Here is a 15,403-nt window from a genome sequence, read left to right as displayed (position 1 = left end):
ACCTGCATCATTCCAGAGCATCCTAGATGCAGTCAACCCAGACTTCTTGTACAAATCCGACAAACTGTAGTTGCTGGACAGAACAGGGTATGTGGATGTTCCAACACATCATGGAGCAATCTGTAAACCACTGTGGGATGTGACATCCTTTATATTTCATAGCTTCATTCACAGGCTACCTTCAAAGCAAGCCTTCAGATACTTTGGTTTTATACAGGAGTAACTTTGGTTGCTCATGTATGGGCCAGAAATACAGATTCTGTTTGCTTTCCCTCATGCCCTTTTCCATATACTTCTCTTTTCATTCCGTACCATGTGTGCTGGTGGAAGGACTGGACATGGTTGTTATACACACCAAACATCTACAAAAGTGGAAACAGCTTACATTTATATTCTTCGAATGACAGTATTTTAAGTTGCTTTGTTTGAATTTCAGTGTTAACAGATGACATTGGCTATTATATACTTCTCTAAATGTTAACAGGACTAATGTGTTAGTAGCTGTGCCAGAAGTGTACTTTTTTAGCTTTTTATTGCAATGGAAAATCAACACTACCTGTGATTTATTACTTTTGCATCTTCCAGCAGTCATATTAGGTCAGGAAACGACTTTATATACCTGTTACAAAAATAGGTGCAGATTGGGTTTAATGTCCCAAACTTTTCTCAGATTCTTAACATAATAGAGTTCCAAAATGTGCTTCTTGAAATGTATACGGAGCCCAGGATACATACAAAATAATTGAGAACTGCAGTTTTTTTAAAATATATAAAAATAAATCTCACATTTATATTCCATTTCCTTTGACATCTCAAGAAAATTTCATTTATTCGTAGTTGAAACACAGGTACTTCAAGCTTCATGAAAGAGGAAAATAAAAAGGGCAACTAAATCAAATATTTATACTTTATGTGAAAAACTCAAGCATGGAAAATTTGCAAATGATGTTGGAAGACACTGTGCCAAAGAGAAGCAATGTGAAAAGAGGTACCTCCTAAGAAACCCAAAGTGTGATTTATGTTCAGTTTAGTAACTTTCTGTTGAATGAAAATCAAAGTGGTTAGTTCTCTCATTTAAGGAATTGTTTACATGGCTGTTTAGACTTTCATACTTGCAGTGCATTGAAATTCAGGGGATTAATTCCTCCTTTAGATAAGTCTCCAGGTGCTGTGTACCAGACAGCACTGAACAGCCTATCTTTGTATTTCAGGTGCCAACCACAGCTCTCACTTTTAGACAGACCAGGATCAGCCCCATTTAGTTTGACTGCTTGTTCTTTCCTGGAGATTCCCTTGTGTTTCTCCATGGAGCTGATCACTGTTCTGATCACTCATAGCTCTGGAATTGTTCTTTGGTCCCAGCACAAGCTCTGGCATACATCTGAGCAGTGTAGGAGCCAAGAATTCAGGGAGAGAGCTTGGCCTACTATGATCTGTACCTGACCTCACCTCTGGCTCACAGCAGGTGAACATACAGGAAAAAAAAACATTAATTCTTTCAATTCTATCAATTTGAAATGGATTGAGCACAACAAAGAAATAGGAGTAGGAGTAACAATGACAGTGTCTAGGTCTAGGAGTGGTTTCAGCTTCAGGATCTGGAAAAATCTGTCTACTCCTTGATTATGTCTCGGAGAGAGGTTTTGAATACAGTGGGCTGTAAGTCCCCACTCTGGAAGATTAGAGAGTAAAAGCTGAAGGATACATCACAATGACTTCACCTGTGACACTGCTTTGAGAGAGTCAGCCATAAAGGAGTGGAAGGGTGGCAAAGTGGTTTTGCAGGGTGGGGCTACTGCCAGTTGTTAGTCACACTTGTGCCAAATCTTTACTTTAAATGTTGATACTTAGGCAATCATTTTACAAAAATCCTGTCCTTGACATTGGCTGTTCCCTGTTTGAAATTCTTCAGCTGGTGACTGTGTAACTGAAAGATTATTGTCTTTTCCCATGTATCTCCCTGGGAGTTTTTCTCCAAAAGGTCAATATATCCCAGCTGTTTCTGAGGCATATCTACTGAAACTGCAGCTCTGCATCCATTGAAGGAGATGGTGGGGCAATCTTTCAGAGTCAGTCATCTCTCTTGCTCTTTTCTCATCCACACTCTTTCAAAGCAGTCTCTTCCAATTTCATTGTCTTGAACCCTGCAAAATTCTTGCAGAATTTGCCTTCAAGCATTATGTCTTTTTGTCAGTGCCCACTAACAGCTGGAATGAATTGACACCCAGATTGTTGCCTCTTCATGTTCTAATTTGGAGATGTTGATATAGCAACAAAAACATGAATTTGAAACAAGCTGAAAAACTGAAGGAGGAAATTCCAGGCTAAGTGCATCCCACGGAATTCATTGCTAAGAGTGTCATTTTGTCTGGAGGTCTCCGAGAGAAAAGGCAGCTGTTCAAGCACTTCACAGCTCACATGAAATCAAGTTCAGTGTGCCTCCACAAATTGATGATCGACAGATGCTCATGAAAGGTGGAGAATTTCCCAGACAGCACATTGAAAATATTTTCACTTCACTTCCTATGTTGGCAGAAAACAATATGCAAAGCCTGGTGGTAGCAGTCACTTGCAGGGCAGTGAGAGAACAACATTTAAAATATGCAGTAATGTTCTGGACTTAAGATGCAAAGAGTTGTGTGAATTTTAGAGAATAAATAAAAAATTGTGAGTTGCAGCTCTATCCTGCAAACTAGATTTCTCTTTCTATGTTAAACGTACAGTAAATAGCACCTTGGATCCTTGATAGTTGCTTCACAATCAAAGTTGAATCAAGTGTTGTGTTTTAAGTGTGATTTTGATCTCACTGTTCTCTCTAATATCCTGATTAGGTATGCCTAAGTTTATAATTTAGCTTTTCTCTCCATATCACAATTTGTCTGGTTGAAATTTAAAGTTAAACATATGAGGTATCTGGGAGAATAGCAGGGAAAAAAAAATCTCTTCCCTTTTTTGAACAACTTTTCCTGATAAATCATTACAACAGCTGTGCTATTTCTGTTTATTTTGTGGAGTTTTTCAATTATTGTCAAAAGAAAAGATATATTTAAGTTTGGTCTTTCAAGCATTTAAATCTTTACTTTAAAATTTGAACTTTGTCAGGCCCTGTAAACTTGATTTTAAGGTGTAAGAACTAGGCTTTTTCACTGATAATAAGGACAAAGATTTATGTTTATTCAGACATGCTTATTTGTATTTGGCTCCTGAACTCATATTTGAAGAGTAGATTATAGAGACAAGAATTGGGAGGAATGAAACTGGATGAGGAACCAGACTGAGAAACACACAGAAGGTCTTTAATCATCTGAATGTTTCAAAATACAGCATAATCAAGCACAACTTCCTGCTATCTGGAGTAATTTATAGTAGTCCTTATTTTTATGCCATTCATTGTTCAAATGTTGCCATGGTGGATAGAACATTTTGGGCTACCTGAAAAGCCTGCTGTGATGGCAGGTCTACAGAGAATAAGGCAAATGTGTAGAAGTATGAGCACTAGGAGAAAGGGGGCATTCAGATTGGACAAAATATGTGCTTAACTTCTTCATAAATAGTGAGTGAATGCCTTATAATCATGTTTTTAATTTCTTCTTCCAGAACCTGGATGCTCTGCATGACCACCTGGCTACAATTTACCCGGGGATGCGAGCCCCTTCCTTCAGATGCACGGATGCAGAGAAGGGGAAGGGACTCATTCTGCATTACTATTCTGAAAGAGAAGGTCTGCAGGATATTGTCATTGGCATCATCAAAACAGTAGCTCAACAGATCCATGGTACAGAAATAGACATGAAGGTAATGTCTGAAGCAGTATACTCATTTTCAATAGGAAAAAACCAAGAAAATCAAAGGTGAAGTGATGGCAAGCAGTAATTTTCACTGTTGCTATCTTCTGTGAAGAAGTGGCATCAGTACTGACTCTGAGGAAGAGCCATCACCATTTGTGTTGCTTGAAGGACACAGCTATGTGCTGAGAAGGCCAGCTCTAATTGGCAGCCAGACCTAACTGGGAACAGTACAGAACAATATCCCCTTATTCAGAAAATCACATGTAAAGAAATTAATACTGGCTCATTTGGGGTGCTTTTTTCCCCCCTTTATTTTATGTTTGGCATATATTTCTTACTGTCTGCTGTGTTCTCTGAGAACACAGACATTTCCTCTTTGTCCTGTATTCTTAATCTGTGTGCAGACTGTGAGGCTGATCTTCATTGGTGAGGCCTGGGCAGCAAGCACTGCTTTCTTCCCAGCCAGCATGCCAAGTTCTGGCCAGAAAAAAAGATATTTTTATGGGTTTCCTGCTGTCATTGCATGGAAGTGTGACTGGATATGCACCTAAAGCCCCAGAGCCCCAGAAGCGAAAAAAATGTTCCTTAGTTAATGTAATGACATGATTGCTCTCTTGCTTGTAAAATGGGAAAGCGACTTCTTCTTTGCCCATACAGAGTAACAGAAAGATTTGATTAATCAGGTCCTGTATATGTAATAATATAAAATCAGAGTTTGGTCTAAGGTGTGGGGGGAGAAACAAAAAATGAAAGCTTTTTTCCGTTAGAAATATTGAAACTAATATAATTTTTTTTTCATCAAGTAGAAAAGAATCTAAGCAGATACATCAATCAATCTTTGGGGTTTTTAAATATTCCCTAGTCATATTACATTTCTAGCAGTTTCATTGTATGCTCTCTGAGAAAATCCTCTCGTTATTTTATCACAAAAACATGATCTTGCTCAGGTAAGAGATTTGCAAGCAATCCAATAACAAAGATATTTTTACTGCCATATTGAAGTATTTGCCTTTTAGATTTCCTGTTCTAAGCTAGCTCAAGTTTATAGTAGATGTCTAGTTGTGTGTAGTGGGTGATATACTTGTGTCCTTGTTTAGATTCTATTTTGTAGAAAGCCACAGTTCAAACTTTGCAGCAGGTGTTGGTAATCAGATACAGAAGGATACAACACAATCAAAACAATCCTCTTTTTAGTTCCCTGTTTATTTGAAGTGTTGAGACAGACAAGGAGCACCATGTTGAAAAGTTGGCTGCAAAAGTGCTGAAGCTGTTGCTTGACAAGCATTTCTTTTGGTAGCAGCTTAAGCAGTCCCTGTTCTCTCAGTGCTCAGGTTTGTCCTTCAGCAGCTTCTTCAGCTCTGCCTTCCAGCTGGTGTCAAGTTATAAAATAAACTATACTGAGGAAGTGAACTGGGCTCAAAACAACAGGGTTTCTTTTTTGGATTTTTTAATCTTCATGTGTTCCTTTACGTGGCTTAGTGTTTTGTCTCTCAGAGGTCCCACACAGAGGCAAAAGTGATCCATGGGGCAGAGGAGAAATCTGGGTTGTCCAAAGCATCTAGCAGCACAAACTTTTGATAAACTGTCCTCTCAATCTGAAGGTTACTTTGCTGAGAAAATTGTATTAATATCCATCTAGAACTTCTCACAAATAATATGTGTTCTAAAGAGGTTAAATATTAATTATGTATTTACTTCTTATATTAATTTGACTGTTTTAGGCTCTTCTGGAAATTTTACAGTTGTACTGTAAGCAAATAGATATTTAATAGTATTAGTCTACTACTAGAAAATGAATGCAAAGTCTAATTTAAATCTACACTGTTTTTCTAGACTGTCTGAGGTAGAGGCACATAGGTGCCTAAAAATAGTATTAAACTCTAAACTGAAGAAAGTTTATATTGTCTTATTTTGTCTGTTACCCCAGTTTTAAACTTCTCCCTGTTAGAATGTACCCTTAACCCTGAACATTTTCACGCCTCTCCTGATTAATAAAGCCCATGTCTTGACATCTCTAGGACATTGCACACTGCTGTACTCCACTGGTACTCAGAAACTTCAGTGGTAGATAAGAAGAGAACTTATTCTCTAAAAATGAAAAAAAAAAAGCTGAAATTTGCAGCTTATCTACAGATGCTGAAGTCTTCCAGTGTTACTCCACAGGTCAGATATTAATCAGGAATGGTATGGAGTGAAGGTTTTAAAGTAAAGTCGGGCATTGTTATAACTAGGTAGCTTTACTGTTCAAAATATTGAGAATAGGAGAAAAAATTGACCAAATTCTTTCATCTCCATTCTTTGCCTCATAATTTAGTGAGTTAATGCTTTGTGTTTCAGTCTGTTAGCAATGCATTGTTTGAAACAGCACAGCCCAGAAGAACAATGGAATTGCTTTTAATTCTTTCAGGTTTTGTGGACCAATCAGTGCCTCTACTGTAAAATTCTTGTTTTGACCTAATTATCATTTTGCTTAAGGAAGAATGGGGTTTTTTTGAATCTGATAAAAACCTCAGTGCCTAGCTCAAAGTTTCCAATGTTATTACAGGAGTCATCTTCTGACTTGCAGAAAGATTCTGACTTGTCCTTTCAAATGTCTTTATCCAAACATCTTACATGACAGTCCAACACAGGACTGACTTAGTAAGTTCTGCAGTTCTCTTTATATTAGTATAATGTTGATATCTGCAATTTGATGTTCAATACTTTGTTATCCACTTTTCTTCTCCATCTGTTTTAAAGAAATGCTTATATAAATCTGCTTGAGAGAATACATGCTTCTAATTCTGTATTTCCATGAAACTTTGGTTGAATTTGTGTAATATATTACAAGTCTCTGTATAGGTGGTAACAGAGATTAATTGGTTTTGATAATGCTGGTTTTGTTTCATTAAGTGGTTAGATTTTGTTTCATGGGTTACAGACTGGCTGAGGTTGGAAGGGACTTCTGGAGGGCATTTTGTTCAACCTCACCTGCTCGTGCCTGGCCACCTAAGGCCAGCTGTTCTGGGCCATGCTCAGACATCTTTCAGCTACCTCTAGGGATGGAGACTCTGCAAATTCTTCAGACAACAGGTGCCAGTGCTCCATCTCTCTCATAGTAGAAAAGTGTTTCCTGATGTCCAGACAACATGTCCTGTGTTTCAGTTTGTGCCCATTGCCTCTTGAGCAGGCTCTGAAAAGAGCCTGGCTCCATTCTCTCTTCACCCTCCCTTCAGGTATTTGTGTGCATGGATGAGATCCTGCTGAGCCATCTGCTCTCCAGGCTGAGCAGTGCTGGCTGTCTCAGCCTTTCCTCTTCTGAGAGGTGCTCCAGTGCCTTGGTCATCTTAGCAGCCCTCCCTAGAGGGAGTGGACTCTGTCTCGTAGCTCTGTGTCTCTCTTAAACTGAGGAGCCCACAGCTGGACACAGCACTCCAGGTGTGGCTTTCCAGTGCTGAGGAGAGGGGAAGGATCACCTTCCTCAGCCTGCAGAGAAAACCAGCTAATGATCGCAAGAGGAAACTAAATATTAAAGACCTATTGTTCTTGTTTTGTCTCACATTGTTTCTTTGGGTGGAGAAGTAGCTGAATAAAAAAAAAGTTTTCATTTTATCATCTTTTTTCAGAGTCACACAGAACAATTTTGTGTGTGTATATATATATATATATGTGTGTGTGTATATATATATATATGTATCTAAACCCATACATCTTCTGAAATAAAGTAGGGCTTCCTTTTTCCAGAATGGTGTCCTTTGGAAGTTTACTTTCTCTTTGAACACCTAGAGTGTGTGTGTGCAGAAGCAAAGAGGGGATGGCGTTGGGGGGGAAGTGTAATTTTGTTTCTGTTAGATGTTGTTAGCACTGAAAGGAAACCAGTTTGTTTTGAACTTGGATTCAAAATTCCGGCTGAATAGTTCAGGAAAGCCCAAGTTGACATTAATTAATTAATTACTTCAAATCAAATTTCCATTATCTTCTCTGATATGGTAATCCATTTTTAGCAAATAGAGCTAAGACTAAATCATTTTTGCGTAGGTATTGTCTCTAAAATTGTTGCTGACTTTGTGTATGCACTAAGAATGTTCGTGTTCTGCCAGTCTCAGTATGAGAACTCTGAAAAATCATCACAGTGCTGGTGACAAACTTTGTCATGAGATCTGTGTTAGCAGCCTACTGGCTATGCCTTCTCTTGCTTCACTTGTCAGACGTTATTTGTATATAAATGAGGGTGACCTGTGAAGGTGAAGTCAGGACAGGGATTCCCTCAAGGCTACTAATGGTATGGACAACAAAGAGTGTTGTACATAATCCAGCAGAGCCCAAAAATCTGTTGGGAGAGCAGACTTCTGCAGTTCTGTTATTTGAGAGCAGACTGTCACAATCTTTTACATAGGGAAGATGTTTTACAATATAAAATGAGAAAAGAACACGGGAAGTCCTTGAAAAGATGATAATTTTAGGCTTATAATGGCAGTGTGAAGAAACAAAGTAAAGATGTGACCAGCTGGAGAGCTGATCTAAAAAATACCTGGGTACTTGTCATGGAAGACAAGCAGTACTGGTCCACACATTACAATGCCAACTGTGTGTGAAGATAAGTCAGTCATGGAGCATGGTCAGTCTCTAATTTTGGCACTGGGGCAGCTGTAAACTTCACTATCTCCAGGCACAGTGGTTTGGTGAAGTGAGACAGTCTGCTCTGAAGCCAGCTGCCAGGGACAGATATCCCCATGGTTCTATCTTTGGGTATGCAAAAGTGAAAGTTTTCCACTGCTATTTCCGCAGTTGAACTCCTTTGTCTTGGGATCATTCTGAAGCAGCTACAGCAAACTTTGTTAAGGAGCATTGCACAGTCAGTTTTGATCAGAAGAGATCAAGAATTTCATGCTGTATTGGCCTTTAAAGGGCAAAACCCCCCTGTTTTTGTATTAATTTTCACAATCTCATCAAAAAAGAGCCCTGTCCAAGGACATTCTGTCCTGCCATGCTGAAATACGAGTGTGTCCTGGGGATATGCTCAGATCTACAGAATTGAGTCTTGTAGACACATAGTGACAGCTTAACAGATAGCATGTGCTCATTATTTATTCTGTATCACAGCAATACTTCTTGATTTAATATCTTGTGTGAAGCTCACCAAATACATTAAACCACACTCATTTTAAAATAACTTTTCTCTCAATTGTCATTCCCTGAAATATTGGTGTGACTTTTCACTTGATTAGGCAAGGACAAACTCTGAAGCTACATCTCCTGGAAGGCACAGACAGGTTAACAGTAAGATGTTATATATTCTCTTTGAAACCGAGAGAATGATTTCTCCCTTCAGTTTTAACTGCAGTTACTATGGTGATTGAGCTCTTAGACATTGTGAACTGATGTCACTTCACCAGCTAAGACTGCCGTGGGAGGAAGAATTAGACTTGATTGCTGGCTTTGTTGCTTTGTGACTGAACTTTGATTTGTCAAGCATTTATCAGAGGCTTCTTCAACAATATTTAAATGATACTGAAATTGTGTGGCTTGCAAACTTTGCTTGCGGAATGAAACAGTAGATAAGTTCTATTCTACTTAAGCTTATCAGAGTATCTAGGACAGGTCCTTATGCCAGATAAATATCTGGCCAGTTAGGTTGGATCTATAGGTGCCAGGGTGAAGGAACAGAATTTAACATCTTATATTAACAGTCAAAAGTGCTAATTTTGAATTTGCTGACAAGCTGAATGACGTAATGAGATAGGAAGATTAGATAGTTCATAAGTTGTGTGAGCAGAAAGGACATAATGAAATTGCATATCCATTGGGAAGTTAATTAGGGATGCATCAGTTGATTTTGTAGCCTGGAGAGGGGTATGATTAGAGCATCTGTTAATAAGTGTCTGTGCATGAATGATCAGAATAAAATTTCATAAACCAGCCATGTCCACAGCATATCATGTTTACCAGGAATTTGCTGCTGGCTCCATGTCTGTCTTGTAGGTCTGACACATGTCCATGTGTTTGGCCTGGTGTTCATTTGCTGTACTAGCATGTTGCACTAATAGAGCAGGCATTTCTAGATGCCCTGGAGTCTGGTCAAAAATAGTGTTTCAAATGAACTTGAAGATGCTTGGGAAATTTGCAGCTTTTCACTGTTACTGGCACAGTTCTAATCTGTAAAGGTTAGGAAAATAGCACAGCATGTGTGAGGACTGACTTTGTCACTGTGTGAGCTTGTCGGATCTGCAGAGGGTCATGGCTCAAACTAGCTAGATGTCTGGAAGCATGTAGCAGTTCTATTTTTATAGGTAGTTTTCTTAATCTAAGCCTGAGTTTTGTTCACTGATGCATCATTCATTTATAATAGATGAAATAAAATGGGAAGTTATTAAAAGCAACCTGTTAAATGCTGCATTGTAGCAGGAAAAAGTCTGTAAGTACAAGTTGGTAACAGAATACTAGTGTGCAGTGACTAAGATGGCTATAAGGAGATAATCTATCTGGAAGATGATGTGTTGTTAGTATGAACATTTCCTTAAAAATTATTAGCTTCTATAAAATCATCTTTGCTGAATTAAGAAGGTTTTTATCCAAAATATGCAGGGTTTTTTTTTTCCATTTGTGGCAAGAGCAACACTTTAAGATCCAAGATTGGAAATAATCTGGAAGCATAGATCAGTTCTAGAGATAAATCTTCAAAATTTTAAAAAGGTTTCTGTGTGAATTCTCAGCTATCTCTGGCCACAATAATGTTACTGTTAAAATAAAACCTGTGGGAGTGTGCATGAATGATAGAAAGTAAGAGCTAAGACTCTTGACTGCCTTCTGATAATCTTCAATATGACCACGGTCTCTCACAATTGCAGGGGTAATGACTTAAAAGGAAGATGTGGAAAACCTTTAAATTCTGAATTCAGAGGAAAACTAGATGTTCATCTACTGTGTTCCATTCTCCTAGACAAACCCACTTAATATGTTTTCCTCAGATGACCACCATTGATTTTTTCTGAGGCTTACCCCTTCTTAGGTCATAATTTCCCACTTATCTTTGTCATACACTGAGATGTGGATTACTAGTACAGTTTTTGAGGCAGTTAGGTTTTCTCATCATCAACATTTGAATTTATTTGTACATGCAGCTTGTGGTACCTACATTAGCTGGTAAATTTAGTAGGCTGATCTTTCTCTAAGTTACTTACATAAGCAAAAGAAAGAGGAGAATAATGCAGCACACAGCTATAGAGCACCTAAATCGGGCTCATGCTCTAAACTGTCCTCCAGAAAAGCCTCTTTCCTTCAAATGAGCAGTCAATTTATAGATCAAAGAACACTGCCACCTTAAATTAGTTATCATTTAACAATAAAATACTGTTTTGTTGTTTTACACTCCTCCATTTGTTTAGGAACAAAAAAGGCATCAGCACTCCCTAGCCCATCAAGTACTATTTTTGGCAGTTTTGGAGATCAAATATTTAATAAACTTAACATCTTAGGGATCAGTTGCAGTGTTTGTGCATATCTGTTCTGTTTTCAAATTGTAACTGTTAATCTCTGTGGTTAAGACTATGTGTAAAGGGCAAAATCAGGATGCTTTAGAAATTTTAAGAAATGGTTTTTTTTGCTTCAATGACTTTAGGATCAGAGTCAACATGAAAGTAGAATCAGGTGGAACATGTTCCAGAAAAAAGCTGCTAAACAATACTATGTAAATAGAATTGTTCTTTCCCAATCATTAAGTGTAATTAAATTTGAAAAGAGGTGAATTTGGCTTCTCAGGGTAAATGATGTTATTCTACTAGTTATTACCTTAAATTATATTGCCATACATGACTCTCGCTGCAAATAAACTAATCCCTATTCATTTCATATTTTTTACTAACTTTGAGTAAAATTACTGAAAGTGTAATGCTGTGTTAAGGACACCTTTTTGCTATTCCACTGATGTAGATGATTCTAGTTTTGCTGTCATTTCCTTTAATGTGGAATACAGCCCAGAGAGGATTGCTTTTAGTTTTGTCTGTTGGCTCTGATCTTGCAGTCTGCTGGAATGTATAAGGACTGTATATCCTAACGTGTTCCATCCACTTTCCTTCTTGCTGTCAGTGACACATCCACCCTCTTAGCACTATTTAGTCATCACTAAACAGTCAGCACTATTTGCTGTTGTGTTATACGCCTTGCAAACATCTTTGATCAAAATAAGGATTATGGGGTTCTGTGGGATTCAAAGCTCACACAGGTTCATTTCAGGGGAAGGGGCCACCCTATTTTCTGGCAAGAAAAAAAATCAAGTACAACCTGAGCCTTGACCCCTCATTTCAGGATTTGCATTTCACTCAGGCTTAATAAATTGTATTTGAGTGATCTTCACTATATTGCTCTTGTAGAGAGCAACTGTGGCTAAGCAAAGGCATAATTATTCACCTGTAATTACAAAGACTGTGAAATCACAAATTCTTACTAGAATATGGTATTTTTCAAGATGTCAGTATAATTCTTGAATTTATCTTTCTCCTCTAAATACATTCCTGTCTCCATAGTAGCACTCCAGTTACTATTGAGTAGCAGAGTTTTCAGTTTTTCATTTTTTCTTAATTTCTCTAGGTTATTCAACAGAGAAATGAGGAGTGTGACCACATTCAATTTTTGATTGAAGAAAAAGAATCTAAAGAAGAGGACTACTATGAGGACCTTGACAGATTTGAGGAAAACGGTACCCAAGAGTCTCGCATCAGTCCCTACACTTTCTGCAAGGCATTTCCTTTCCACATCATATTTGACAGAGATCTGGTGGTCACACAATGTGGCAATGCTATATACAGAGTCCTTCCACAGGTTAGATGATTCTTATGCATGGATAGCCGTAGAAAATTCATAGTGATAGATGCTTCACAGGTTAATTATAAAGATGAATAAAACAGATTTAGGATTCTCTGTCTAAACAGCATTCCAATGTAACTGTATAATATTTACTAAATTGTGCTTCTCTTGTTAGAAAAAGGACTTGAAAATAACCTAATTCTACAACAGCTTTGTTCCTTATGGTCATGTCCATATGCAGTAAGAGAATAATTTAAAAACTTTGTTATTCAATGAAGAGATGCATAAGTTCTCTTCTATTTGGTATTGTCATCTAATAAAATGAAATATAATTACTCTGTGTATATTTTTATTATAAAGCGTAACACTTGGGGTTTTTTTCCTCTTTTCTGTTTTTTAATATTGTAGCTGCAGCCAGGAAATTGCAGTCTGCTGTCAGTTTTCTCCTTGGTCCGGCCTCATATTGATATTAGCTTCCATGGGATCCTCTCCCATATCAATACAGTCTTCGTACTGAGGACTAAGGTAACTAGAGAATATTTTCCCTGTTTTTCTTTAAGGATGTGTGCTTTGAAGAGATAAGAAGTGCAGAAAGCTCAGAAGTCTTCACAGAAAATTCTCTGTAGTATGCTCAGACCTATTTGAGTCTTGAGCCAAGAGAGAGTCACAGGTATGAATTTGTGAATAGATGTTAAGCAGAGTGTTTTATAGGAGTGATGAAGTAAGCACACTTCATGTCTCATGCTTTCTCTGCAAGGTGCCAGTCTAGTTTATGGTGTTGTATCAAAGCAAATGTAGAGAGGTAATTACATTTACTTTACTTCAAAAGAGTGTGGGAGACAAATATGAAATGTGTTCTTGCTTGGACTCCTATGTTCATACAAAGGTCTGTGTCCTGTTCTCTAAAGAGGGCAGGAGACAAGGTGTGTGATATGAGCAGATGCAGTGTGTAGAGTAATGCCTACTACATCAAGGACCCTGTTTATTTAAAGAAAACTGTACCTGAGGGAAACCAGGATGATTTCTTAGAGATGATCTCAGGCACAGATAAAACTTCACAGAACAGGCAATACTATTGTTAAAACTATTGTTAAGGAGCAATGTGGAAAACAAGGAATTAGGAACATGAATGTAAAGAAAGATACCATGCTTTGTGTCTTCAAGGCAGCAAAACGTAGTATTAAAATACAGACAGTGCATGGTGTTCAAATGAGAAGTTAATCAGGGTTTAATGTAAGCTATAAGTCTATTCCAAATGTTCTGACTGCCTTTGTAGTGAATGCATGTACAGACTAGGCCTGATGCATAACACACCATTGCCCTTACACAGTGGTGGCTTTTCATCACCAGGAGGGGCTGTTGGATGTGGAAAAGTTGGAGTGTGAAGATGAACTGACGGGCACAGAAATCAGCTGCCTACGCCTGAAAGGGCAAATGATCTACTTGCCTGAAGCAGACAGCATTCTCTTTCTTTGTTCACCAAGGTACTTCAAACCTGGAGAGTTCTATGTATGATATTGATTTTCATTTTACAATGACTAATTTTAAGAACACTTATGAGAGTAGTACTACAGAGACTAATTGGTTCAAGTATTGATTTAATTGGTTTTGATGTGTTTATACAAAAAGAGGTAGGAGCATTTAAACATTGGAACTTGACTGAGTATTAAATACTCAGTATAAACATTGTCTTGCTCTTGCCCAGTTTGTACAAATGGTTATTCCTCATATTCCTTTTTTTTTTTTTAGCAAGTTTTGCTTTTTACTCAGAGAATGCTAAGAAATGTGACAATGATTTGGTTTTCTATGTGGATTCGTGTATTTTTGCAGTAGATTGGTGATAAAAAAGTGGTTGGAATGGAGGATTGAATGGAAAGATTCTTTACATAACCTCACTTTGTGTGCTGAAGTACATGCATTTGATATGCTCATGGAACTCTTTGTGAGAATTCTGCATTTAAACACAAAAATCAAGAGCTGTGGGTTAAAATGGATGATCACAAATAAGGTTTTCCTATAATATGTTGTACAGCTCATCACAATTTCAGAAGCTTCATCTTTCTACTGTTATTCAGCAGACTGGTGTTTATTTGAGTTTTAAATGCTCCTTTGTCAAGTTTCATTTTACCCATATTAGTGTATATTTCTCTGCTTTGCAGTGTGATGAACTTGGATGATTTAACCAGGAGAGGTTTATATCTGAGTGATATCCCACTGCATGATGCCACCCGTGATCTGGTTCTTTTGGGAGAGCAGTTCCGAGAGGAATACAAACTGACTCAGGAGCTTGAGATCCTCACCGACCGACTGCAGCACACTCTGCGTGCACTGGAGGATGAAAAGAAAAAGACAGACACGTAAGAACCAAATCCCAGTTTTGGGCTGAAACACTCAGAGCAATATATTATTTATAGCTACCTTCTTTAAAGAATAACAGAATCTTGTAAGGAATATCAGAGATAATCAGGACTGGTAATTTTGGAGTCGAGAAAGAACATTTAATAGGGTATTTCTTTATTTAGATTGTCAAATGTCACCCACAGTCTAGGCCATTATATGCCTAGATGCTTTGATGGCTCCCTCCCTGACAAGAAAAGTTATAAAAAAGGAGCTGACGATTCATTTTTACTTGTGAATTACCTAAAATTTTGGAAACTTACATGGGGTCACTGTAGCGAAGGTGAATTTGATGAATGCCCGAGTGGAGTCATTTGACAGAGTTCAGTAAACCAACTTTTGTCTTTCTGGCACAGGATAATAGAACAGAAAAACATATCTTGAAAGCAGTTTGTGTAAGGCTGAAATTTGGGAATAGCTTAATGCTATGAATTTGA

At 37.8% G+C, this 15,403-nt stretch overlaps 1 protein-coding gene across 1 annotated transcript in view; it reads left to right on the top strand.

The window, feature by feature from the left end:
- GUCY1B1 (guanylate cyclase 1 soluble subunit beta 1) overlaps positions 1-15,403 on the top strand; it is a 41,909-nt gene that overhangs the window by 17,784 nt on the left and 8,722 nt on the right. Inside the window, exons 5-9 of the mRNA XM_054295213.1 lie at positions 3,598-3,795; positions 12,354-12,584; positions 12,978-13,094; positions 13,920-14,053; positions 14,729-14,926. Of these exons, the coding sequence (XP_054151188.1) occupies positions 3,598-3,795; positions 12,354-12,584; positions 12,978-13,094; positions 13,920-14,053; positions 14,729-14,926 (878 nt within the window). The remainder of the gene's footprint in view (positions 1-3,597; positions 3,796-12,353; positions 12,585-12,977; positions 13,095-13,919; positions 14,054-14,728; positions 14,927-15,403) is intronic.

This window comes from Melozone crissalis, unplaced genomic scaffold, assembly GCF_028551555.1.
Source record: "Melozone crissalis strain CALT ecotype California unplaced genomic scaffold, PUWL_Pcris_2 ptg000006l_1, whole genome shotgun sequence".
In the NCBI taxonomy this organism is placed as follows: domain Eukaryota; kingdom Metazoa; phylum Chordata; class Aves; order Passeriformes; family Passerellidae; genus Melozone; species Melozone crissalis.
The sequence above is the reverse complement of the archived record's forward strand: the minus strand, read 5'-3'. Positions and strand labels throughout refer to the sequence as shown.